This window comes from Macrobrachium nipponense, chromosome 41 (genome assembly GCF_015104395.2).
Source record: "Macrobrachium nipponense isolate FS-2020 chromosome 41, ASM1510439v2, whole genome shotgun sequence".
In the NCBI taxonomy this organism is placed as follows: domain Eukaryota; kingdom Metazoa; phylum Arthropoda; class Malacostraca; order Decapoda; family Palaemonidae; genus Macrobrachium; species Macrobrachium nipponense.
The window spans coordinates 33255762-33281163 of record NC_061102.1 but is presented as its reverse complement, the minus strand read 5'-3'; the positions used below and the strand labels follow the sequence as shown (position 1 = coordinate 33281163).

General features: G+C 37.1%; 1 protein-coding gene across 1 annotated transcript in view; it reads left to right on the top strand.

Annotated features, from left to right (window-relative positions):
- Positions 1 to 25402, top strand: part of LOC135212657 (uncharacterized) — a 67621-nt gene that overhangs the window by 15479 nt on the left and 26740 nt on the right. The window contains exons 2-3 of the mRNA XM_064246284.1: positions 11844 to 11944; positions 12639 to 12792. Coding sequence (XP_064102354.1) covers positions 11889 to 11944; positions 12639 to 12792 — 210 coding nt within the window. The 5' untranslated portion in view covers positions 11844 to 11888. The remainder of the gene's footprint in view (positions 1 to 11843; positions 11945 to 12638; positions 12793 to 25402) is intronic.

The window sequence follows — 25402 nt, the reverse complement described above, 5'->3', positions numbered from 1 at the left end:
GAAACCAGGGATTGCACGAAATTCCTGAAATCTTCAGGCCATTCGGGAATTCACCAATTCACTCAGGAACATTTGATCCGCGAGGGGCTATTAGTAGATTCCCATCAACCGTGCATGTGATGTCTCGGCCAGCCCCTTACGACGCATCTGATTGGCTGTTGATCAGCCAATCACAGGGTTGGAAACTCTCAGCCTCTCGAGAGAGTTCACACAGGCACGATGGATGTTCCACCTCTCCTGAGGGATACTGTTGAAAGACGTATCCCTCAGGAGAGGTGGAACATACATCCTACCTATGTGAACTCTCAAGAGAGACTGAGACTTTCCAGCCCTGTGACTGGCTTATCAACAGCCAATCAGGAGCGTCGTAAGGGACGGGCCTTGACATCAGATGTACGGTTGATGTGAATCTACTATAGGACTAAACACGGCGAAACAGTGTAGTTAAATATAAGTGAACTGGTGATTTCACATACTTGCTGAAAATTTCAGGGATTTCGTAAAATTCTTGGTTTCACAGTCTTACTGTAACACACACACACACTTATATATTATATATATATATATAATATATTATAATATATATATATATAGATATATATATATATATATATAATAGTATCTTACGAAAGTAGGAATAAACATTAGCAAAGAAAGGGATTACGAAGCAGCAATACAGGTTTTCATATGAAGACAGATACTCAATTTACAAAGCCCATCGGTAAAATGTTAATATTTACAAAAATTTATTTATCAAAGAAGACTTAAATGTTAAACTACAGCAGAACGTCTGCTAAGCTACATGTTTTACCAGAGAACCTAACTTTGGAGTCGAAACCCCAATATCAGCTGATATTTGAGTTTTGAATCTAGAGAAACAAGAAGTAACGGCCAATTGGGAAGCCGAGAACATTCTAACATTAACCGCTTGTAAAAATATGTTGAAGAAAACTAAAAATTTAGCGCAAAAAAACTCCCTTCTCTCTTATATAAAGCGGACTGCAACTCGGCCGTCAAAAGTATTAGCAAGCAGTTCACAGAGCATTCCGAACTTTTTCGAAAAAGAATCTTTCGAGTGTATGAAACTTTGCATATGAAGAGAGAAGTGACGTTTATTTCAGGTAATTTAGTCCAACTTCTATTCCTCGGCGACGGAAAAATAGGGAATTCGGATGAATGAGAATTTCTATAAAAAAACAAAAAACTTACTTCATGCCTTTTGGAGGATTTAAGATACTGAGTTATCGAGTGTCCGCTCAGAGGCGGAAAGTGAAAGATAAGATTACGTAATGTAGCATGTGTTGCAAATCAATTTGACTGACGTGCGATAAGCATGCAGGATTTGTAAATTTAAATGAACGATGCGATGTGTGCTTTCGTATGCATGCTGCTTTATGTTTTGTAACAAACTGTATTTACGAAATAACATCCCCATGATTGCTTAAGTACGTACTTACAGCTTACACACACATATGCATGCATACATGCATATACATACATACACATATATATATTATATATATATATATATATATATATATATATATATATCTTATATATATATATATATATATATATATAATAATATATATATATATATATATATATTAGCCAAAATCGCAGGAGCCACTCGGCAGAGTCACACTATGTAGATGAAGGCAGGCAGGAACACAAAGGATTTTTGACATTATGGTATTCATTCCGACGTTTCACAATACATTATTGTAGAATTCCTTGAGGATGCAATAATGTACTGAGAAACGTTGGAATGAATACCATAATGTCAAAATCCTTTGTGTTCCTGCCTGCCTTCATCTACATAAATATATATATATATATATATATATATATATATATATATATATATATATATATATATATATATATACACACACATATAAAATATAATTATATAAATATATATATATATATATATATATATATATATTCTATATATATGATATATATATAAATTCATATTAATAATAATAAAATATATGATATATTAAATGATATATATATATACGTATACTATATGAAGGCAGAAGAGATTAGAAAATAGGGTATTTTTTTCTGGTTCATTTCTACAGATCTTACGTGATTCTATACAAGAGTTCTACTGTTTGTCGTTATTAGGATACAAGCCAGGCCCTCTGAAATTCACTGGATGTAACCAATATCACAAAAAAGGACGAATATGGGAAGAGGAAGTCAAGCGGTGATTAATCCTTAACGAAAGAAGTGTCTGGCCACGAAGGAAATCCAGGAATACAATGTCAACGTTTTTGGTAAGGACTCAGCTTATCTCACAAGCAAGCAGCAGGCTCCGAATTCACGCGGGGCATAGGCAACACAGATTGCCCCCAGCCCGGTGTTCTAAATCAGTAATATTCAAACAAATTGATAATGTATATTGCTTATTTTTTATGCTAGATGTCTGGTTGGCCAACAGATAACCGAGACCAACGAAATCAGTGCTTGGGGATGAACAAGGAGCTTATTATTATTATTATTATTATTATTTTTTTTTTTGCTCTATCACAGTCCTCCAATTCGACTGGGTGGTATTTATAGTGTGGGGTTCCGGGTTGCATCCTACCTCCTTAGGAGTCCATCACTTTTCTTACTATGTGTGCCGTTTCTAGGATCACACTCTTCTGCATGAGTCCTGGAGCTACTTCAGCCTCTAGTTTTTCTAGATTCCTTTTCAGGGATCTTGGGATCGTGCCTAGTGCTCCTATGATTATGGGTACGATTTCCACCGGCATATCCCATATCCTTCTTATTTCTATTTTCAGATCTTGATACTTATCCATTTTTTCCCTCTCTTTCTCTTCAACTCTGGTGTCCCATGGTATTGCGACATCAATGAGTGATACTTTCTTCTTGACTTTGTCAATCAACGTCACGTCTGGTCTGTTTGCACGTATCACCCTATCCGTTCTGATACCATAGTCCCAGAGGATCTTTGCCTGATCGTTTTCTATCACTCCCTCAGGTTGGTGCTCGTACCACTTATTACTGCAAGGTAGCTGATGTTTCTTGCACAGGCTCCAGTGGAGGGCTTTTGCCACTGAATCATGCCTCTTTTTGTACTGGTTCTGTGCAAGTGCCGGGCATTCGCTTGCTATGTGGTTTATGGTTTCATTTTTCGTATTGCACTTCCTACATATGGGAGAGATGTTATTTCCGTCTATCGTTCTTTGAACATATCTGGTTCTTAGGGCCTGATCTTGTGCCGCTGTTATCATTCCTTCAGTTTCCTTCTTTAGCTCTCCCCTCTGTAGCCATTGCCATGTGTCATCGCTGGCTAGTTCTTTAGTCTGTCTCATGTATTGTCCGTGCATTGGTTTGTTGTGCCATTCCTCTGTTCTGTCTGTCATTCTCCTGTCTGTATATTTCTGGGTCTTCGTCTACTTTTATTAGTCCTTCTTCCCATGCACTCTTTAGCCACTCGTCTTCACTGGTTTTCAGATATTGCCCCAGTGCTCTGTTCTCGATGTTGACGCAGTCCTCTATACTTAGTAGTCCTCTCCCTCCTTCCTTTCGTGTTATGTATAGTCTGTCCGTATTTGCTCCTGGGTGTAGTGCTTTGTGTATTGTCATATGTTTCCTGGTTTTCTGATCTATGCTGCAGAGTTCTGCCTTCGTCCATTCCACTATTCCTGCGCTGTACCTGATTACTGGCACTGCCCATGTGTTTATGGCTTTTATCATATTTCCGGCGTTGAGTTTTGACTTGGGTATCGCCTTGAGTCTCTGCATATATTCTTTCCTGATCGTGTCCTTCATCTCTTGGTGTTTTATATCCCCTCCTTCCATTATTCCCATGTATTTGTATCCTGTCTCATCTATGTGTTTGATGTTGCTCCCATCTGGTAGCTTTATCCCTTCAGTTCTCGTTACTTTGCCTTTTTGTATGTTGACTAAGACGCATTTTTCTATTCCAAACTCCATCCTGATGTCCCCAGATACAGTCCTTACAGTCTGGATTAGGGTATCTATTTCCTTGATGCTCTTACCATACAGCTTGATGTCGTCCATGAGCATCAGATGGTTGATTCTGTTGCCTCTTTTCTTGAGTTGGTACCCGGCATCCATCTTCTGTAGTACTTTTGTCATGGGAATCATGGCTACTACGAAGAGTAGTGGGGACAGTGAGTCGCCCTGGAAGATCCCTCTCCTGATATTAACCTCTCCTGACATTATTATTATTATTATTATTATTATTATTATTATTATTATTATTATTATTATTATTATTATTATTATTAAATGTTTTTCCGGACCAATGAGCTGATTATCAGAAGTTTAAAGATTTGCACAAAGCGCATAGACGACGTAACAGCAGTTGGCCACAGTGGAAATTCCTCCGAGATACTTTTCAATCACTTCTAGATTGATCGAGATCATTTCTGCGGCAGATCATTCATTCAGGATGGGATAAGGGTTCACAAAGTTGACTCTGAATCAGATTCAAATAAAGTAGTAGACACACCTTTGTCCTCCATCTTCCAATTTATTCAATCCAGTGGCCTCTGTTAGCTAGATGTTGGTCTCATGTTTTGACATTCCGAGGGATTTGTTATTATAGGTAACTTGGGATAAGATTTGGTCACTCATGAGGAGTATTATGAACCAGAATTGTGAAATACGAAAAAGGCAAAAAAGACGTAATGCATAGGCTAGGTACAAACATGCCATTGCCCACAAAGGAAGGGCAGAAATGGCGGAAACGGTTGACCTGTAAGCCTGACACCTTTCACTCTTTCAACATGGCAGTTGAGAGTGGAGGGATAGAGAGTGAACTCAAGTCTTTTCCAAAGAGTCACACTTTTGGGAGCGATCATGAAATCATGGACATCTCAAGGCGAAGGACACCCATCTCCCATGACGGGAGAGCAAGTCTGAATGTCGGTGGACCCTGTAGTGACGATCGGGAAGACATCGCTGGAAAATAATGCAATAGCTGCCTTTCTATGATTGACACTTTCAAAGTGAGACCACGATCTTTTTCAATAAGTGGGTATAATTACGCTGGTTCTACTACACATTCCAATGAATCCTAATTTTACCTTTTTGCTTTTGGATTCTTTGCAACCTTCCTATTCTTCGTATGAATATTCAATATTTATTCCCGAATAAATCTAAAATCAAGGATCTTAATCGGTGGCGCTCCAGTTTCCAGAACGTGTCCGGGTCCAGGACTTTATCAATATATTTAAATGAATGGAAGAGGCCATTGTTAACAATGCCGTGTCTTCATTGGCTCGAACAATGACACATCCTTTGGCTTCAAGGGCAACTCACTCCCCGGAATTTCATATGATGCTTTTGTCTCTTAAATCAGTCGCTTATCCAGTCACTAATAACATTATACATGGGTGAAACACATGCTGAAGAGATTAAATTTTTTATAATGTTCTTCAACCCCCTGTATTGACAAGAGGAAGATTAAAATTTTAAACATCATAATAGGCCAAGAGTGCATATTTCTACACTGAATCATCTCAGTAACTTGAAATTATGATCTCGTATTTCAATGTCCGTTGACTCAACGATTCCTTCTTATGTTCTTTTTGTTTTCCTAGCTATCTGTTCATATTTTTTTATTACCTATCTACCATTCTTTAATTGAATAAATGCCGAGTGTTTCTGTGATCCTACTTATTGGGTTACCTGTTGGATATGAAATCTTCTGGAAACGAAAATATTTTCTCATTCATTTTCCCTTGTTTTCTGTTTAGATGGAAAAACCCTTACCGATGCGTAAAGGTAATCTCGTTTCTTTTTACTTATTTAACAATATACAAACCTACGTCAGTACAAATCCCTCCTTCGCATAGGTCATGGTAGCTCCATTGGCTTTTGACTTCGCAGCTCTGACTGCCTCCTGCTAATGTACTGAATCTTTAGTCGATTTTTAAACCTGGCAAACTTGCACTTAGCTACTTGTCGCTGATTGGATAAATGTCGTGTTGTCCGAATCTATCAGTTTTGTTTTCACACTGTTTCAGAATTGTGATTATACGACCATAGATTGAGATAAGAGCCAAATTATGTAAATACCAGCTGTAATAAACTTAAGAATGAAGAAGTTACATACCAAATTATTATATAATAGATAACAGTTATGAAACAACACTCTCCGAAGCTGTAGACTTGGAATATGTTTCAAACGCATGAACTTAAATGTTTAAATTTCTAGCTAGATTTTTAGCGAAATCATGCCATTGGTGGCTTGGAAAAAAAGCAAAACGTATTTACTGTACATTGCTGAAGGTTGTATAACGCCTAAGAACAAAATACTATCGTAGAAAATGTAAACTTGCTGAAACATTTGGGGTGGAGGAGTTGAGAAAGGAACAGCCGGCGAGTTGTCATCTGCACACACCGCCATCATCAATCAGCTTAGAATCGGCTATCGAGCAGTTGGCTCACTGTCGTCGATTTCACCTATTTCACCCATGGCCACAAGAGACGATATGGAACAAAGCAGAGATGAAGGCACTTCAAACACCAGGCATATACAGGCTGCTGGCACCAGTCGGTGCCGTAATATAATAATGAATGTTTTTCAATATTTCACTTCACAGGGCCCTAGCAAGACAATGAAAGAAATCATTAAGGCGACAGCAACAGCAACTCAAGTTTCAGAGAGAACTATCTATCGCATCACAGCTGAGAAGATGAAATCTTCCGACGGTATAATTCATTCACCCTTGCCCCGGAAAAGGAAATCGACTGTTGTTGATCATCTTGATAGTTTCGACAGAGAGATCCTATCCTTTTAGGAGAGAGATCCTATCCTTTTATGAAAGAGGAGACCTTCCTACATTAGCAAATTTGTTAGCAAAAGTTCAGGAACCTCCTACTAATTTTACTGGCTCGAGAAGTTCCCTCTACAAAATAGTCAGGAATCTTGGTTTTAGGTACAAGAAAGTCACAAGCGGAAGAAAGATACTCATGGAGAGACAAGACATCATTGTAACAAGGAACAAGTATCTTAGAGAACTGAAGAGAAATCGAGAGAGTCCAAACCCAAGACCGGAGGTATTCGTGGGCGAGACTTGGGTGAACCAGAACCTCACCCTCGAAAAATGCTGGACTAATGAAGATGGGGATCAGTAGGACCGAAAACGAAGTCAGGGAGAGGCTCCAGGTTTATAATAGTACATGCAGGAAGTGATGAGGGTTTTGTACCGGGAGCATTGCTTATGTTCAAATCAAAAAACGGATCAAAGGGTGATTACCATGACTCGATGGATAACGAAAGGTTCAAAATGTGGTTAGAAGAACATCTTCCTAAAATCAAGAAGGAGTCCCTTATCATCATAGATAATGCTCCATATCACTCTAAAATAATCAAGGTCCCGACAAGTAGCAACAGAAAAGCCCAAATCATAAACTGTTTGGTTCTAAATAACATTGACCATGACCCTTCTGATACAAAATTCGAACTTCTTCAGATCTGCCAGCGCCACAAGGAAATTCAAACGTACGAAATAGATGGAATTGCTGCTCACTATGGCCACAAAGTGCTTCGTCTACCTCCCTATCACTGCATTTTCAACCCTATCGAACTTATCTGGGCCCAAGTGAAGACAAAAATAAAAAAAACGTAATTCTAATAGCGACCAGTCTCTGAAAATTGTAGAAAAAAATTACAAAAGAAGCAGTTGATCACCTGACGCCACAGTACTGGCAAAATGCTATAGAACATGTCAAGAGAATCGAAGAAGTGTATCGTGCCAAAGATTCAGCATTTGATAAGTTACTTAATGAGTTTGTAATTGACTTGAATGATAGTACTACTGATAACAGTAGTGATGAAGATGCTCTGACACTGGACTAAAATTCTAGCTCTATTTCATGTTGTTATTGATACTTTCGTTAACATGATACTGATGATACTTTATTATCATCCATGACCCTGAATACTGTTATCGATACTTTTGTTTATATAATTCTGACGCCTTTAATTGATGTATTATTATTACTACTGATATCAATACTTAGTTGTTGTTTACTTTGTTGTGACTCTTACTGTTGTTATCATTTTTAATATTATTATTGACTTTTCTCTTCATTAATGCCATTATTGCCGAATAAAGCTACTGTATTAATAAAATGAAGAGTTATGAAAATATACTTGAAATTTAAGTTCCTAAGAACCTTTTGTTTCCCTGTACTATTGAAAACTGGTATAAGTTTATTGAGATGGAACAAAAGACAACAGAACAATTAACATCCTCAAATATAAGGGTTCTGCTCTTATTATTCATGAGGAGTCTTATGATTTACAAAATATAATATAATTAAGGCCTATCAAAAAATACGATTGACGCCAGATAAAGAAAAACCAACTGTAATAGGACATAATTGAAAATTTCTAGTTGAGGAACATTCAATTTACTGTCATTTTATATAGAGAGAGAGTGGCACACCAGCCAGGAAATGGTATGAATGATTTCATTGTATGTAATTTGCCTTTATACATATCCTAAAACATTAATGACATTCCGTGAGCAGTACTTTTGAAATGCAATAAATTAACATTATGATATATAAACATCTTTATTATTTTATGAAGAACACCACAACCCGCATTTGAACCTCCCGCTGAGAGTACGTCAACTTTCTGTCAACCCCGAGGCTGTTCCTCCCACAACTCTTCCACCCCAAATTTTCTGACAAGCTTACATTTCTACGATAGTATTTTGTTCTTAGGCGTTATACAACATCAGCAATGTACAATAAATATGTTTTTTTTTTTTTTCAAACAACCAATGGCATGATTGCACTAAAAATCTAGCTAGAAATTTAAACATTAAAGTTCATGCGTTTGAAACATATTTCAAGTCTACAGCTTCGGAGAGTGTTGTTTCATAACTGTTAACTATTATATAATAATTTGATATGTAACTTCTTAATACTTAAGTTTATTACAACTGGTATTTACATAACATTACATAATTTGGCTCTTATCTCAATCTATGGCCGTATAATCACAATCCTGAAACAGTGTAAAAACAAAACTGATAGATTCGGACAACACGACATTTATCCAATCAGCGACAAGCAGTTAAGTGCAAGTTTGCCAGGTTTAAAAAAATCGACTATAGTTATACAGTTGGACCATTTAACTAGCCACTCTGACAACTGTGCATGTGACGGCGGAAAACTACAGAAAAAAAATGTACACGGTCTTGTGCCAATGGGAAAATTAAGAATCTGACTGCATAGCTAAACTGATATCGATAATGGTCTGTTATCCAAAAGGGCATCAAAAACAAACTCTTGTTTTATACGTCTCTGTCTTCTAGTTTCATTAACTAGAAAACGTTTTATAATTCAACATGAAATAACAAATTTAAATACAGAATTGCTCATGATCTTCGACCAATTTCACTTCGCAGACTTCGGTTTATAGTATAATTCTTTCACCATCTTTTCAAAAGCAACAAGTCACAGAAAAGGTGATTGTGAGTGAATACTGTAACACCCACCTCGACCAAACAGACCGCCCCCCCCCCCCCCCACCGGTTTTTAGTTCTCTGTAAAAGAAAACGACTCAGATGGCATTGTCTGTCCGTCAGCACTTTTCTGTCCGCCTTCAGATCTTAAAACTACTGAGGCTAGAAGGTTGCAAATTGGTAGGTTGATCAACCACCCTTCGATCATCAAACATACCAAATTGCAGCCCTCTAGCCTCAGTACTTTTTATTTTATATATTATCAAAATTAACCATGATCGTGCGTCTGGCACCGCAATAAGTTAGGTACCAACAACACAGGCCACCACCAGGCCCTGGCTGAGGGTTTCACATAGCATCATACGCTGTACAGAAAACTCGACTGCGCCGAAGACTCTTCGTCGCATTTCTTACTTGTTTATCCTCCGAATGCGTGACCATGAATTTCATGTTGGAACTATCAATTTACTTTGACTGAAATATATGGGGCAATGGCTGACCTTCAACTGATCTTCTCGTACTAACTGACCTTATCATCTTAGAAGATCTGTTGGTGGTATAACTTAAGTGATCTCCAGTGGCGTGAAAACCCTCTTCCGATACTCCTGATTAGATTAAGCTAAGGTAGACAAATACCTTTATCTTTACAACGGTGGGGTTTCCGTGCAAACTCTAGTTGTATCTCACCAAAAAAAAAAAAAAAAAAAAAATATTAAGCCACGGAGAAATGACACTCTTGGCAAAACTTATATCTGAAGGGATTTAGCGTTATAATATTGATAAAAGGAATAATTTCGACAAAGGTAAAATGGGAAAATTCTCAAACAATAATTCTCAATCTCGGAGAGAGAGAGAGAGAGAGAGAGAGAGAGAGAGAATAGTAGTGTCTTGTAAAAGTCTTTCTCGATACCTAAAAATCTTTATCCTAACACCCACTCGCATCTTGTTTTCTTAGTCGACAGTTTTTTTTTTTTTTTAAGAGTTCCGACATCTATACTAACGCTGATAGCACTGCTTCCTTGACGTGTGAAAGACAGTGATACGGCTTATCTCTTCAATTTTCTCCAATTATTTCTTTTTCTAACGGCGTCACGGGAAGGTGACTGTTACCGCTAGCACGCGGTTCCACCTTGAAATGGTATCTTCACCGTTGCCATAAGAAGACTGGTATTCAGCTGTCACTGAGATAGCAAGTGAGTTCGCCCCATTTATTCTTTTTTAGACTGTGTTTTCTTGATTGCTACAGTTATCTATCCTCTAACTCAGCAGTGCAACGGGCTTCATTTCATGCCATATAGTTTAAGCAAAACTTCGTGTACGATAAACGGAATGAACATCACATTTTCGAGCTCAATATAGTATTGGCTTTTCCACGGTTGAGCGAGATACGGAGTTCACCGATTGGAACAGAATATTCTTCGTGTTACGAGTGTTTTTTTTTTCCTAGACTGTATAATACAGTCTGATCGATAAATAGTACTGTGATCTTACGCACAGGAAGCTCTGATTAATGTGGAAAATGTGCACTGAACGAAGCATTTATTTTACATCGAACTACGATTATGCAATTTCATTAACAGACTTTCGGCCATGGAAGAAAACACATTGGTGAGTTTCAAAGAATTTTGATGTTAGTGACCACTCTTTATGTTTCCCTGTATGAATTTGACAGAAACCTCAAAATATTGAAATATGACTTTGAGCAATGTCAAAGTTGACACTAAGGGAATTTAGTGTTTTATTAGAGATTTCTCCAAATGAAATCGCCCAATACGTACAGTCGGCCCACGAACTATTGGCATAGCTTCTTAATTCATTGTTCGTTATGGAAATATTGCCAAATGTAGGTGCCAGATTATTTACTTATCAATAAATATTTCTATGTCATACTACCGCGATCTCCCTAAATACTTGAGGACGTTCTCATTACTGAGTGTTCGTGGAATAACAGGAATACTGAGTTTAGGTCAAAGGTCAAACACTGGGATATATGAGGTCAATCAGCGCTGGAAAGAAAATTGAGAGTAGGTAGGTTTCAAAGGTGTGACAGGAGGAAAGACTGGCAGATGCACTATGAAATAATTGTTAGGAGAGGGTTGATAGCAAGATGGAAGAAAGATAATATGAATGGAAGTACAGTAAAAGCAATGAAACGGGTTGCAGCTAGGGACAAAAGGAACGCTGCAAAAACCTTTTAGTTATGCCTGCAGTGCACCACGTGAGGTGCACTGATGGCACTACGGGGGAACGTTCGTGAGGAAACAATTATATATTATTGAAAGAACTTAGTACCTACAGCAAGACGTAGTTAGACAAGTAATCCCCAAGGAAGTGAAATAAGGAATACTGATTCTGAATTCGTTACAGGAGAGAGCGAGCGCACGAAGAGACGCGCGACAAACCAACTGCATAATGAAGCTGCTATTCCTGACTTATCTCGCGCTGCAAATTCTCCACGGTCGTGACAGGTGAGTCAAATATTGCCCTGCATATCTACCACGCGGTATCCAACGTTGACGTGTTATTAATTTGATAAGATAACGTTAATACGTTGTTCCCTGGTTACTCATATTTTTCGTTTAATAGATTTTTTTTTGGGATAACATGATACAGCATACTTTAAAAAAAAAGGCCTTACCCCTAAATGCATACAGATCAATAGATACATATTATAGCCAGCCAACCTGGCCAGCCCCTCCCCCCCCCCCCCCCCCCCCCCCCCCCCCCCCCCCCCCCCCCACCCCCCCCCCCCCCCCCCTTTTGGATAAGATGATACTGCATACTTTAAAAAAAAGGCCTTACCCCTAAATGCATACATATCAATAGATACCATATTATAGCCAGCCAGCCCCCCCCCCCCCCCAGCCCCCCCCCCCCCCCCCCCCCCACACTCTCTCTCTCTCTCTCTCTCTCTCTCTATCTCTCTCTCTCTCTCTCTATATATATATATATATAATGTATAAATATAGACATATACAGTATATATGTATATATAATAATAAATAATAATAATAAACCAAACTCTCTGCTGGTGGCTCAAACGTAAAAAATAATTTCATACATACTCCAGAAGCATAGACATACACAGAAGTACTGTGAAATGTATACAAATATCAGCATGTATCCGCATATGCACTTAAACGCTCTGTTTTCCTTCGACAGCCAAGTCACCGGAAACCACTGGAGTTATGCGCACTCCAGCAAATGGGATGGCACTTGCCACACGGAAGACGGGAGGCAACATCGTCAGTCACCCATTGACATAGAATCCATCGTTCCCTACAGCACACCACCGTTTGTGTTCAGAAACTATGGCGTGAGTACATTTAGAATGTTTGTATGCAGTAGAATAGCAAAGGGCATTTTCCAGGTCTATAAGTTACTATAGTAGATTCACATCAACCGTGCACTTGACTTCTAGGCGAGTCCCTTACGACGCTCCTGATTGGCTGTTGATAACCCAGTCACAGGGCTGGAACATCTCAGTCTCTCTAGAGAGTTCACATGGATAGGATCTGTGTTCCACTTTTCCTAATGGATACGTTTTTCAGGAGACGTGGAACATACATCCTGCCTATGTGAACTCTCTCGAGAGCCTGAGAGATTCCAGCCCTGTGATTGGCTTATCAGCAGCCAATCAGGAGCGTCGTAAGGGACTGGCGTAGACGTCACATGCACGGCTGATGGGAATCTACTATACCACGTGATAGAATAGAGCCAGTAGCCCGGTTTTATAAGAACGAGACGTTTACGAGAAATGAAAACGGAAATGAAAGTCAAAAGCGTCACTGAAGGAAATGAGGTGAAACTAATAAGATAAAATACCTTTTTGTATTATAGTAGGAAGGGAATGCGACTTGCTTCACTTGTTTTGTTGTCATTTTCGTATCCATCATGATTTTCTCGGTTCATTTTGAAAGCTTTACTTCCTTTCTTAAAATAATCTTATTCAAATCGATACTAGTTTACTGTTGTGAATTAGATAAAACTACTCTTAAATGCCAGAAGACATACATTTCGTCTAAATGGAAAAGTAAAAGGGCCGATGAAAAAGAACAGCTTGATGATAGGCTAAGAAACAGACAAAAACTGATAGTGTAATGAATTACAGCCAAGGGGGTGAAAAGTTATTTTTCCTTTTTATGAAGAAGCTAGAATTGACATTATTCTTCTGGCAAATGCAGAAAATGTCTTCTTTGAAAGACGATTGAATTAACAAACCCGTAACAGTTAAAACTCATTTAAAATCGTATATGCTGATCGCCCAGGGGAAATCTACATTTTTATTAAAATACTGCTACAGGGAAATATTTTTGTTAAGAACGCGTTCAAAAATACTCATTGATAATACTATGAAAAGTAACGTTTGAAATTTTTTTTAAAATCTTTTCGTACTGCTTCGTAAGCTCTTCATATAAGTTCTAAAGCTTACCTAATACAAAACACTTTTTTTCAAAGATTTCGAACAATTTTTAAGATTTTTAACCTCATCTTTATGAACAACCAACTGAAAAAAAAATCTAATTCAAATTCTACTAAAGAGAAATTTTTAGATGAACTCGTTTTGACAAATAATTCCTTTAATCTTGCCAAATAATAAGTGAAATGTAAGGAGCTATTCACGCGGAGAGATTAAAAGAAATATTAAAAATAGTTCCGTGGCTCAATTCATGAGTTTTAACTTTTTTTGGACGACATCAGATTAGTGTCGAGTCCATATCGGAAAGGAGATAAAAGAGAGAGAGAGAGAGAGAGAGAGAGAGAGAGAGAGAGAGAGAGAGAGAGAGAGAGAGAGAGAGAGAGAAAATTCTTTTATTAAGCAATTTAGCATACTGCTATTTCTATACAAAATATTCCGTCAGAAATCGTTACATCACATCTTTTTATACATGCCAATACCACTTTAACCCTTATTACGACAAGGAACTGTAAATCTGATTTATTGTATCGATTTTCGAATGCGAAAAAAAATAATATCTTGCTTAAAATTTAATTCCATGACACTTACATAAACTTGATAATGATTTCACAGATGTATGTTAATGCAATCTCACAAACATGTATACAGTACATCCAAGAATCATAAAACTCAACCTGAATCATATTGCCTGTTAAAGAGTTGATTAACCATTAGTGTTGTGACGTCAGCGTCACATTTCAGTAAAAAATCAAGAGTCCAAAATGACTAGCATCGCAGCAATAGATAACATACGATCAAATTGCAAATTTAGCTGTAAATTATTTTGATAAAAAAAAAAAATTTGATACAATATTTTTTGGGGGTTCACAAAACATTTATTCACCTATTGCATATACATTGTATGTCAAGGACCAAGAATTCTGAATCGAATTTTCAACACAGCAATGAAAATAAAAAAAATACTGCACCGCACAGAATGGAAGCTTTGCTTCACAAAGAAATTCTGACCTAAAACATAGTTTTAAACTTATAATTTACTGATAGAAAAAAATTCTGACCTAAAACAGTTTTAAGCTTCTAATTTACTTATAGAAAATAATTCTGACCTAAAAAAAAAGTTTTAAGCTTCTAATTTACTTGTAGAAAACAATTGTGACTTAAAACGTAGTATCAAACTTCTAATGTACTTATAGAAAACAATTCTGGCCTATAACATAGTTGCTGTCAACAGAACTTCAAATTGATTCGTAGTCTTCATTGTTGATCTTGTATCTGTGACTGCATCTTTCTAGTGTGAATGAAGGGAAGAAACTTGCACTGCATCTCACTTAAACACTCCTGAGAGACTCAAACAAATAATATATATATATATATATATAATATTCGATATATATATATATATATATATATATATATATATACATATATGTGTGTGTGTGTGCGTGCACACACTCACACACATACACACACACACACACACACACACACATATATATATATATATATATATATATATATATATGTGTGTGTGTATATATGAATAATTATCACATCGAATCGTGATCCATTTATATATCAATTCAAGCTACAAATATCCTTTAATATCTAAATTCACTTACCTCCCAATGATATTTTCATATATGTACCGAAGGGGAATTTTTTTTCCCAATGATATATTTTCATATACGTACCGAAGGGGAAATTTTTTTTCAAGTTGATAATAATTTCGTCCCCCCATGGGATCGAACCACCTTCCAGGTGGACGGGGACGAAATCAGGACAGTCAGTGACGCTATCCAATCAGCCAACAGAGACGCTAATAAGTTCATATCGATTCTGACCTTACAAATCACCCTCGATCTGGGTGCTTTCGTAATTAGAATCGATATGAAACCCCTTCTACCATGCTTGGCCAATTCGAGCGTTTGACAGCACGTAGCCTTTTGTTATGAATAATTATCACATCGAACCGGTACATATATGAAAATATATCATTTGGGAAGTAAAGTGAATTTAGATATTAAAGGACATTTGTAGCTTGAATTGATATATAAATGGATCACGGTTCGATGTGATAATTATTCATAACAAAAGGCTACGTGCTGTCAAACGCTCGAATTGGCCAACATGGTAGACGGGGTTTCATATCGATTCTAATTACGAAAGCACCCAGATCGAGGGTGATTTGTAAGGTCAGAATCGATATGAACTTATTAGCGTCTCTGTTGGCTGATTGGATAGCGTCACTGACTGTCCTGATTTCGTCCCCGTCCACCTGGACGGTGGTTCGATCCCATGGGGGGACGAAATTATTATCAACTTAAAAAATTCCCCTTCGGTACATATATGAAAATATATCATTTGGGAGGTAAAGTGAATTTAGATATTAAAGGACATTTGTAGCTTGAATTGATATATAAATGGATCACGGTTCGATGTGATAATTATTCATAACAAAAGGCTACGTGCTGTCAAATGCTCGAATTGGCCAACATGGTAGACGGGGTTTCATATCGATTCCAATTACGAAAGCACCCAGATCGAGGGTGATTTGTAAGGTCAGAATCGATATGAACTTATTAGCGTCTCTGTTGGCTGATTGGATAGCGTCACTGACTGTCCTGATTTCGTCCCCGTCCATCTGGACGGTGGTTCGATCCCATGGGGGGACGAAATTATTATCAACTTAAAAAAATTCCCCTTCGGTACATATATCAAAATATATTTCATTTGGGAGGTAAAGCTGAATTTAGATATTAAAGGACTTTGTAGCTTAATTGATATATAAATGGATCACGGTTCGATGTGATAATTATCATAACAAAAGGCACGTGCTGTCAAATGCTCGAATTGGCCAACTGGTACGGGGTTCTATCGTTCCATTAGAAAGCACCCAATTATCGAGGGTGATTTGTAAGGCAGAATCGATAGAACTTATTAGCGTCTCTGTTGCTGATTGGATGCGTCACTGACTGTCCGATTTCGTCCCGTCCATCTGGACGGTGGTTCGATCCCATGGGGGGACGAAATTATTATCACTTAAAAAATTCCCCTTCGGTACTATATGAAAATATACATTTGGGGAGGTAAAGTGAATTTGATATAAAGGACATTTGTAGCTTGAATTGATATATAAATGGATCAGGTTTTTCGATGTGATAATTATTCATAAAACAAAAGGCTACGTGCTGTCAAAGGCTCGATTGGCCAAACATGGTAGACGGGTCATATCGATTCTAATTAAAAAAAGCCCGATCGAGGGTGATTTGTAAGTCAGAATCGATATGACTTATTACGCTCGTTTGGCTGATTGGATAGCATCTGACTGTCCTGATTTCGTCCCCGTCCACCTGGACGGTGGTTCGATCCCATGGGGGGGACGAAATTTATTATCATCTTAAAAAAATTCCCCTTCGGTACATATATGAAATATATCATTTGGGAGGTAATTAAAGTGAATTTAGATATTAAAGGACATTTGTAGCTTGAATTGATATATAAATGGATCACGGTTCGATGTGATAATTATTCATAACAAAAGGCTACGTGCTGTCAAACGCTTGAATTGGCCAACATGGTAGACGGGGTTTCATATCGATTCTAATTACGAAAGCACCCAGATCGAGGGTGATTTGTAAGGTCAGAATCGATATGAACTTATTAGCGTCTCTGTTGGCTGATTGGATAGCGTCACTGACTGTCCTGATTTCGCCCCCGTCCACCTGGACAGTGGTTCGATCCCATGGGGGGACGAAATTATTATCAACTTAAAAAAAAATTCCCCTTCGGTACATATATGAAAATATATCATTTGGGAAGTAAAGTGAATTTAGATATTAAAGGACATTTGTAGCTTGAATTGATATATAAATGGATCACGGTTCGATGTGATAATTATTCATAACAAAAGGCTACGTGCTGTCAAACGCTCGAATTGGCCAACATGGTAGACAGGGTTTCATATCGATTCTAATTACGAAAGCACCCAGATCGAGGGTGATTTGTAAGGTCAGAATCGATATGAACTTATTAGCGTCTCTGTTGGCTGATTGGATAGCGTCACTGACTGTCCTGATTTCGTCCCCGTCCACCTGGACGGTGGTTCGATCCCATGGGGGGACGAAATTATTATCAACTTAAAAAAATTCCCCTTCGGTACATATATGAAAATACATCATTTGGGAGGTAAAGTGAATTTAGATATTAAAGGACATTTGTAGCTTGAATTGATATATAAATGGATCACGGTTCGATGTGATAATTATTCATAACAAAAGGCTACGTGCTGTCAAACGCTCTGAATTTGGCCAACATGGTAGACAGGGGTTTCATATCGATTCTTAATTACGAAAGCACCCATAATCGAGGGTGAATTTTGTAAGGTCAGAATCGATATGAACTTATTAGCGTCTCTGTTGGCTTGATTGGATAGCGTCACTGACTGTCCTGATTTCGTCCCCGTCCACCTGGACGGTGGTTCGATCCATGGGGGGGACGAAAATTATTATCAACTTAAAAAAATTCCCCTTCGGTACATATATGAAAATATATCATTTGGGAGGTTAAGTGAATTTAGATATTAAAGGACATTTGTAGCTTGAATTGATATGTATATGTATATATATATGAATGTCTTTTTACTGTAATACAACAGTATAATATGAAGATAAAAGGCCCATAAAACACTATTTTAACGTTATAACCATATATTTCGAGCACTTCCTTCTGTGTTCCTGATCACTGGTAAAATATGGACATAGGATGTCTTACTAGAGTATATATACAAAAACATATGTAGGTGTGGCAGTAAGTCTCTGTTGGTGACCCAGGAAGGGTGGAAATTAAACTATTCCTGGTGATTTCTTGGACACCTGCTTGAGGAGCGGCCTAAGGATTAGTTCGTTGATGTCATCCGATTTCTAATGTCCTTCTGACAGGTTCGTATTGTTGGTTTGATTGATGATAGCAGATTCCAGCATTCTCCTGCTGTACGGACAGCTACTTTTGAAAATCAGCTCCGCCCCACTCCAGTGAATAGTATGGCCTTTGACCCTAATATGTAGGAAAATCCCCGAGTTCTCTGATGCATATCGCACTGATCTTTTGTGTTCTGCTAATCTTTGCAAGATGGATCTACCGGTTTCCCCAACGTAAATCTCATTACAATTGCCACACGGTATCTTGTAAACTCCGGCTTCTTCTCCTCTTTTATTTAGGTATACGTTAATGAGCGAACTCCCGATGGATTTGGGATAGTGGAAAATAAAAGGATTATTAAACCTGAGGTGTTCTGTGGCTTTTTGGATCCTTTCATCTTATGGAATTTTTAATTTATTGCTAAAGTCTATTTGTCTATTGGGAGTGGGACCTCTATAGTATATTGTATTCGCTTTATTTGTAGCCTTCTCGATAATGTAAAGTGGGTAAAGCTATCGCATTAGGTGTTGGCGAATCGTGTTGAATTCTTTACCTGCGTACCCATTTGAAATTATCCTAAGCCCCCTGGGTAATAGGTTGCACCCGACCATGGTCTTTACGGATACATCGTGGTAACTTAGGAAATGAATAAATGAAACAGCGAAAGTGGGTTTCTTGTATACAGTGAACGCATATCTATTTTGCTCTTATGATTAGTACGTCTAGGAAAGTGCTCGACATAATTATGTGGTCGCAACGTTAAATTAGTGTTTTACGAGCCTTTATATTCATATATATATATATATATATTATATATATATTTATATATATATATATAATCAGTTTTTGTTTTTAGCTACATCAATAACGTAAGTCGTAAGTGAACTGAAAATTTTGCTAATTTAGTACTACAGAAGTTAGTATTTTTTTATAAGGGGTGTCTTGCAGATTACAGAAAACCACCAATAACACTGTTGGTGAAAGGTTTGTGTCGATCTTGTGAACAGTCGTGTCTGTTGATAAGATACGATAATCTATAGGAAATATTAAAAAAAATCATGAATACTAGCTTCCTAAGCATTTTTATCTTATTCATTTCGCATGTTTCCTTAATTGCATATTTTACACGCAAACCCAGTATCGTCAACAACAAAAACTTTACGCCCACTACCTTAATTAATGATATTAGATTATGGAGTCTTTACTCTTTGTTCAATAAAAATGTCTGCTTCCCACTCCTCCTTCCTTGGCCTGACGGTGCGAGATCTGATGAATGCTTAATTAGTTAGTCGCGGATTCGGTTTACTCTGGATCAGCGGAGGGAACGAACTATTGTGCGCGATGGTACTTATAGAAAATAATTCTGACCTAAAACATAGTGTTAAACTTCTAATGTACTTATAGACAACGATTCTGACCTAAAACCTAGTATTAATCTTCTAATGTACTTATAGACAACGATTCTGACCTAACACATAGTATTATACTTATAATGTACTTATAGAAAAAAAAAAAAAACAATTCTGACCTAAAACATAGTATTAATCTTCTAATGTACTTATAGAAAACAATTCTGACCTAACACATAGTATTATACTTATAATGTACTTATAGAAAAAAAAAACAATTCTGAACTAAAACATAGTATAATAGTACTAATGTACTTATAGAAATATGTGCTGACCTAAAACATAGTAAAAAATATTAACGTACGTATAGAAAAAAAATGCTGACCTAAAACATGGTATTAAACTTCTAATGTACTTATAGAAAACAATTCTGACCTAAACCAAAACTTTCAATGCATTTATACCAATCATGAGGCCAAATTCCCCTTTGATGAATCCCCTCTGACCCCTAAAACAAAGTTTTCAACTTTTAATGTCAATTCTGACCAAAACCAAAATTTTCGACTTTCAATACATTTATACCAATGATGCGGTAAAATTTCCCCTTGATGAATCGCCACGATAAAAATGGTGTTGTGGAAAAATTCCCGCGTAGAAACGGCCTCAGTCTCACGACAAAAGCAGATGAAATATTCAGCACTTACTGCCAGGCCTCGAGTTCGTGGCGACCGTAAATCACCCCCCTCCTGCTAATCTGTTGACCGAACCGCTAAAGGCTGGTCATTTCCTGTAACTGAGTTTATTCCTCTGGGGTTTCCCAATAATAATAATAATAATAATAAATAATAATAATAATAATAATAATAATAATAATAATAATAATAATAATAAAAAGAATAAATAACTGAAGAAAATTAAGCGAGTTGATTATATATTTGTTTTTTCAATTCCCTTACAATTCGCTTCTCAGGCTCAGCGATGTTTATTTCTGAAGTAACTGGCCAATATTCATTTAGGGGATTTTCAAAAATTATAAATGCTAAAAATTCCCAATATGAATATTGGCCAGTTTCTCAAAAACATCGCTGAGACTGAGAAGCGAATTGTAAGAAAAATAAAAAAACAATATATATAATCAACTCGCTTAATTCTACCACTCTTTTTAACAGCATTTCCCTAAAAGAGGTCTTTTTACCATAATAATAATAATAAATAATAATAATAATAATAAATAATAATAATAAAATAATAATAATAATAATGAGTGATAGAAAACGATCAGGCAAAGATCCTCTGGGACTTTGGTATCAGAACATATAGGGTGATACGTGGAAATAGACCAGACGTGACGTTGATTGACAAAATCAAGGAGAAAGTTCACTCATTGATGTCGCAGTACCATGGGACACCAGAGTTGAAGAGAAAGAAAGGGAAAAAAATGGATAAGTATCAAGACCTGAAAATAGAAATAAGAAGGATATGGGATATGCCAGTGGAAATCGTACCCATAATCATAAGAACACTAGGCACGAACCCAAGATCCCTGAAAAGGAATCTAGAAAAACTAGAGGCTGAAGTAGCTCCAGGACTCATGCAGAGGAATGTGATCCTAGAAACGGCGCATATAGTAAGAAAAGTGATGGACTCCTAAGGAGGCAGGATGCAACCCGGAACCCCACAATATAAATCACCCTGTCAAATTGGAGGATTATGATAGACAAAAAAAATTATATCATTATTATTATTATTATTATTATTATTATTATTATTATTATTATTATTATTATTATTATTATTATTATTCAGAAGATGAAACCTATTCATATGGAACTAGCCCACCAAAGGGGCCATTGATTTGAAATCTCCAGCTTCCAAAGAATATGGCTCTCGTTACGAAGAAGTAAGATGAGATAAAGGGAACTAAAGAGAGAAGAATTCCCACTTATTATTAAAAAAGATAAAAATTAATTCATTTAAAAATATATTGCAATGCAAGAATAGTATGAAGGTAGTAATGCATTGTAACTCCGCTTGAACATCTGAAGTTCCAATTGCACGACATAATAATATAATAATAATAATAATAATAATAATAATAATAATAATAATAATAATAATAATAATAATAATAATAATATGTTTTGTTAAAGATGATGCAGCATCAGTGGAATTGATTTTATATGGTCTTTTCAATTCTTCTTATTATTCTCTTCTCATCAGGGCTGATATTTGCTAATAGCTGGCCGATGTTCATATCTCGGTGAAAGAAATGATACCACACACATTTCTTTCACCGAGATATGAACATCGGCCAGCTATTAGCAAATATCAGCCCTGATGAGAAGAGAATAATAAGAAGAATTGAAAAGACCATATATAAAATCAATTCCACTGATGCTGCCATCATCTTTAACAAACATGTTTGAGAGAGGGTCTCCTACCTTCAAATAATAATAATAATAATAAATAATATAATAATAAAATAAGAAGAAAGAAGAAGAAGAAAGAGAAGAAGAAGAAGAAGAAGAAGAAGAAGAAGAAGAAGAAGAAGAAGAAGAAGAAGAAGAAGCTTCGTTCAAAAGAATTGCCGTCTGGATGCCGTTGAATTTATATTGCAGTTTTTTCAATATTTGAGAAGTTGCGAAACAAACTGAAACAACATCAACAACCATATAATAATAATAGTAAACTACAACAACAACAACAACAACAACAACAACAACAACAACAACAACAACAACAACAATAATAATAATAATAATAATAATAATAATAATAATAATAATAATAATAATAATAATAATAATAATAATAATAATAATCTGATAGACAAAATGGTAATGAAGAACAGTAGGAGAAGGAAAACCAACCTAAGCATGGCATGGATAGACTATAAGAAAGCCTTCGACATGATACCACACACATGGCTAATAGAATGCCTGAAAATATATGGGGCAGAGGAAAATACCATCAGCTTCCTCAAAAATACAATGCGCAACTGGAATACAATACTTACAAGCTCTGGAATAAGACTAGCAGAGGTTAATATCAGGAGAGGGATCTTCCAGGGCGACTCACTGTCCCCACTACTCTTCGTAGTAGCCATGATTCCCATGACAAAAGTACTACAGAAGATGGATGCCGGGTACCAACTCAAGAAAAGAGGCAACAGAATCAACCATCTGATGTTCATGGACGACATCAAGCTGTATGGTAAGAGCATCAAGGAAATAGATACCCTAATCCAGACTGTAAGGATTGTATCTGGGGACATCAGGATGGAGTTTGGAATAGAAAAATGCGCCTTAGTCAACATACAAAAAGGCAAAGTAACGAGAACTGAAGGGATAAAGCTACCAGATGGGAGCAACATCAAACACATAGATGAGACAGGATACAAATACCTGGGCATAATGGAAGGAGGAGATATAAAACACCAAGAGATAAGGACACGATCAGGAAAGAATATATGCAGAGACTCAAGGCGATACTCAAGTCAAAACTCAACGCCGGAAATATGATAAAAGCCATAAACACATGGGCAGTGCCAGTAATCAGATACAGCGCAGGAATAGTGGAATGGACGAAGGCAGAACTCCGCAGCATAGATCAGAAACCAGGAAACATATGACAATACACAAAGCACTACACCCAAGAGCAAATACGGACAGACTATACATAACACGAAAGGAAGGAGGGAGAGGACTACTAAGTATAGAGGACTGCGTCAACATCGAAAACAGAGCACTGGGGCAATATCTGAAAACCAGTGAAGACGAGTGGCTAAAGAGTGCATGGGAAGAAGGACTAATAAAAGCAGACGAAGACCCAGAAATATACAGAGACAGGAGAAAGACAGAAAGAACAGAGGACTGGCACAACAAACCAATGCACGGACAATACATGAGACAGACTAAAGAACTAGCCAGCGATGACAGTTGGCAATGGCTACAGAGGGGAGAGCTAAAGAAGGAAACTGAAGGAATGATAACAGCGGCACAAGATCAGGCCCTAAGAACCAGATATGTTCAAAGTACGATAGACGGAAATAACATCTCTCCCATATGTAGGAAGTGCAATACGAAAAGTGAAACCATAAACCACATAGCAAGTGAATGCCCGGCACTTGCACAGAACCAGTACAAAAACAAAAAGAGGCATGATTCAGTAGCAAAAGCCCTCCACTGGAGCCTGTGCAAGAAACATCAGCTACCTTGCAGTAATAAGTGGTACGAGCACCAACCTGAAGGAGTGATAGAAAACGATCAGGCAAAGATCCTCTGGGACTATGGTATAGAACGGATAGGGTGATACGTGCAAACAGACCAGACGTGACGTTGATTGACAAGGTCAAGAAGAAAGTATCACTCATTGATGTCGCAATACCATGGGACACCAGAGTTGAAAAGAAAGAGAGGGAAAAATTGGATAAGTATCAAGATCTGAAAATAGAAATAAGAAGGATATGGGATATGCCAGTGGAAATCGTACCCATAATCATAGGAGCACTAGGCACGATCCCAAGATCCCTGAAAAGGAATCTAGAAAAAACTAGAGGCTGCAAGTAGCTCCAGGACTCATGCAGAAAGGTGTGATCCTAGAAACGGCACACATAGTAAGAAGAGTGATGGACTCCTAAGGAGGCAGGATGCAACCCGGAAACCCACACTATAAATACCACCCAGTCGAATTGGAGGACTGTGATAGAGCAAAAAAAAAAAAAAAAAAAAAAAAAAAAATAATAATAATAATCACTTAGTCACCAGTGCTTTTAATATTAGTATATTTCAGAATCTGGTGGGGAGCCACAAAGTGCCCATTGATTCACAAGAAAGAAAAAACCAAAATAACTGAGAGAGAGAGAGAGAGAGAGAGAGAGAGAGAGAGAGAGAGAGAGAGAGAGAGAGAGAGATATTTTCAAAGTCCCCCCATTCGACATCTCATGCAACTTAAGATCAAGCCATCAAATATGTCTTCTTTTGTGGGAAGTCTGAAACTCCGAGAAAAAAGAAGCAGGAGAAAAAGATGTGGAATGTCAACAGGTTAAGGATTCATAAAAGAGTGAATGTCGAGAAAGGTAAAGTTATCAATTTGGAATTAATCCGAGACATCGCTGAGGCTATCAGATTTCATCTACTAAATTTATTGTTGCCGAGCCATGGCCGCGCACAACACTTCCGAGCATGAATGAAAGTGTTCATAAAATGTAGCACAGCGGAATGTACAGACTAAACATTCCA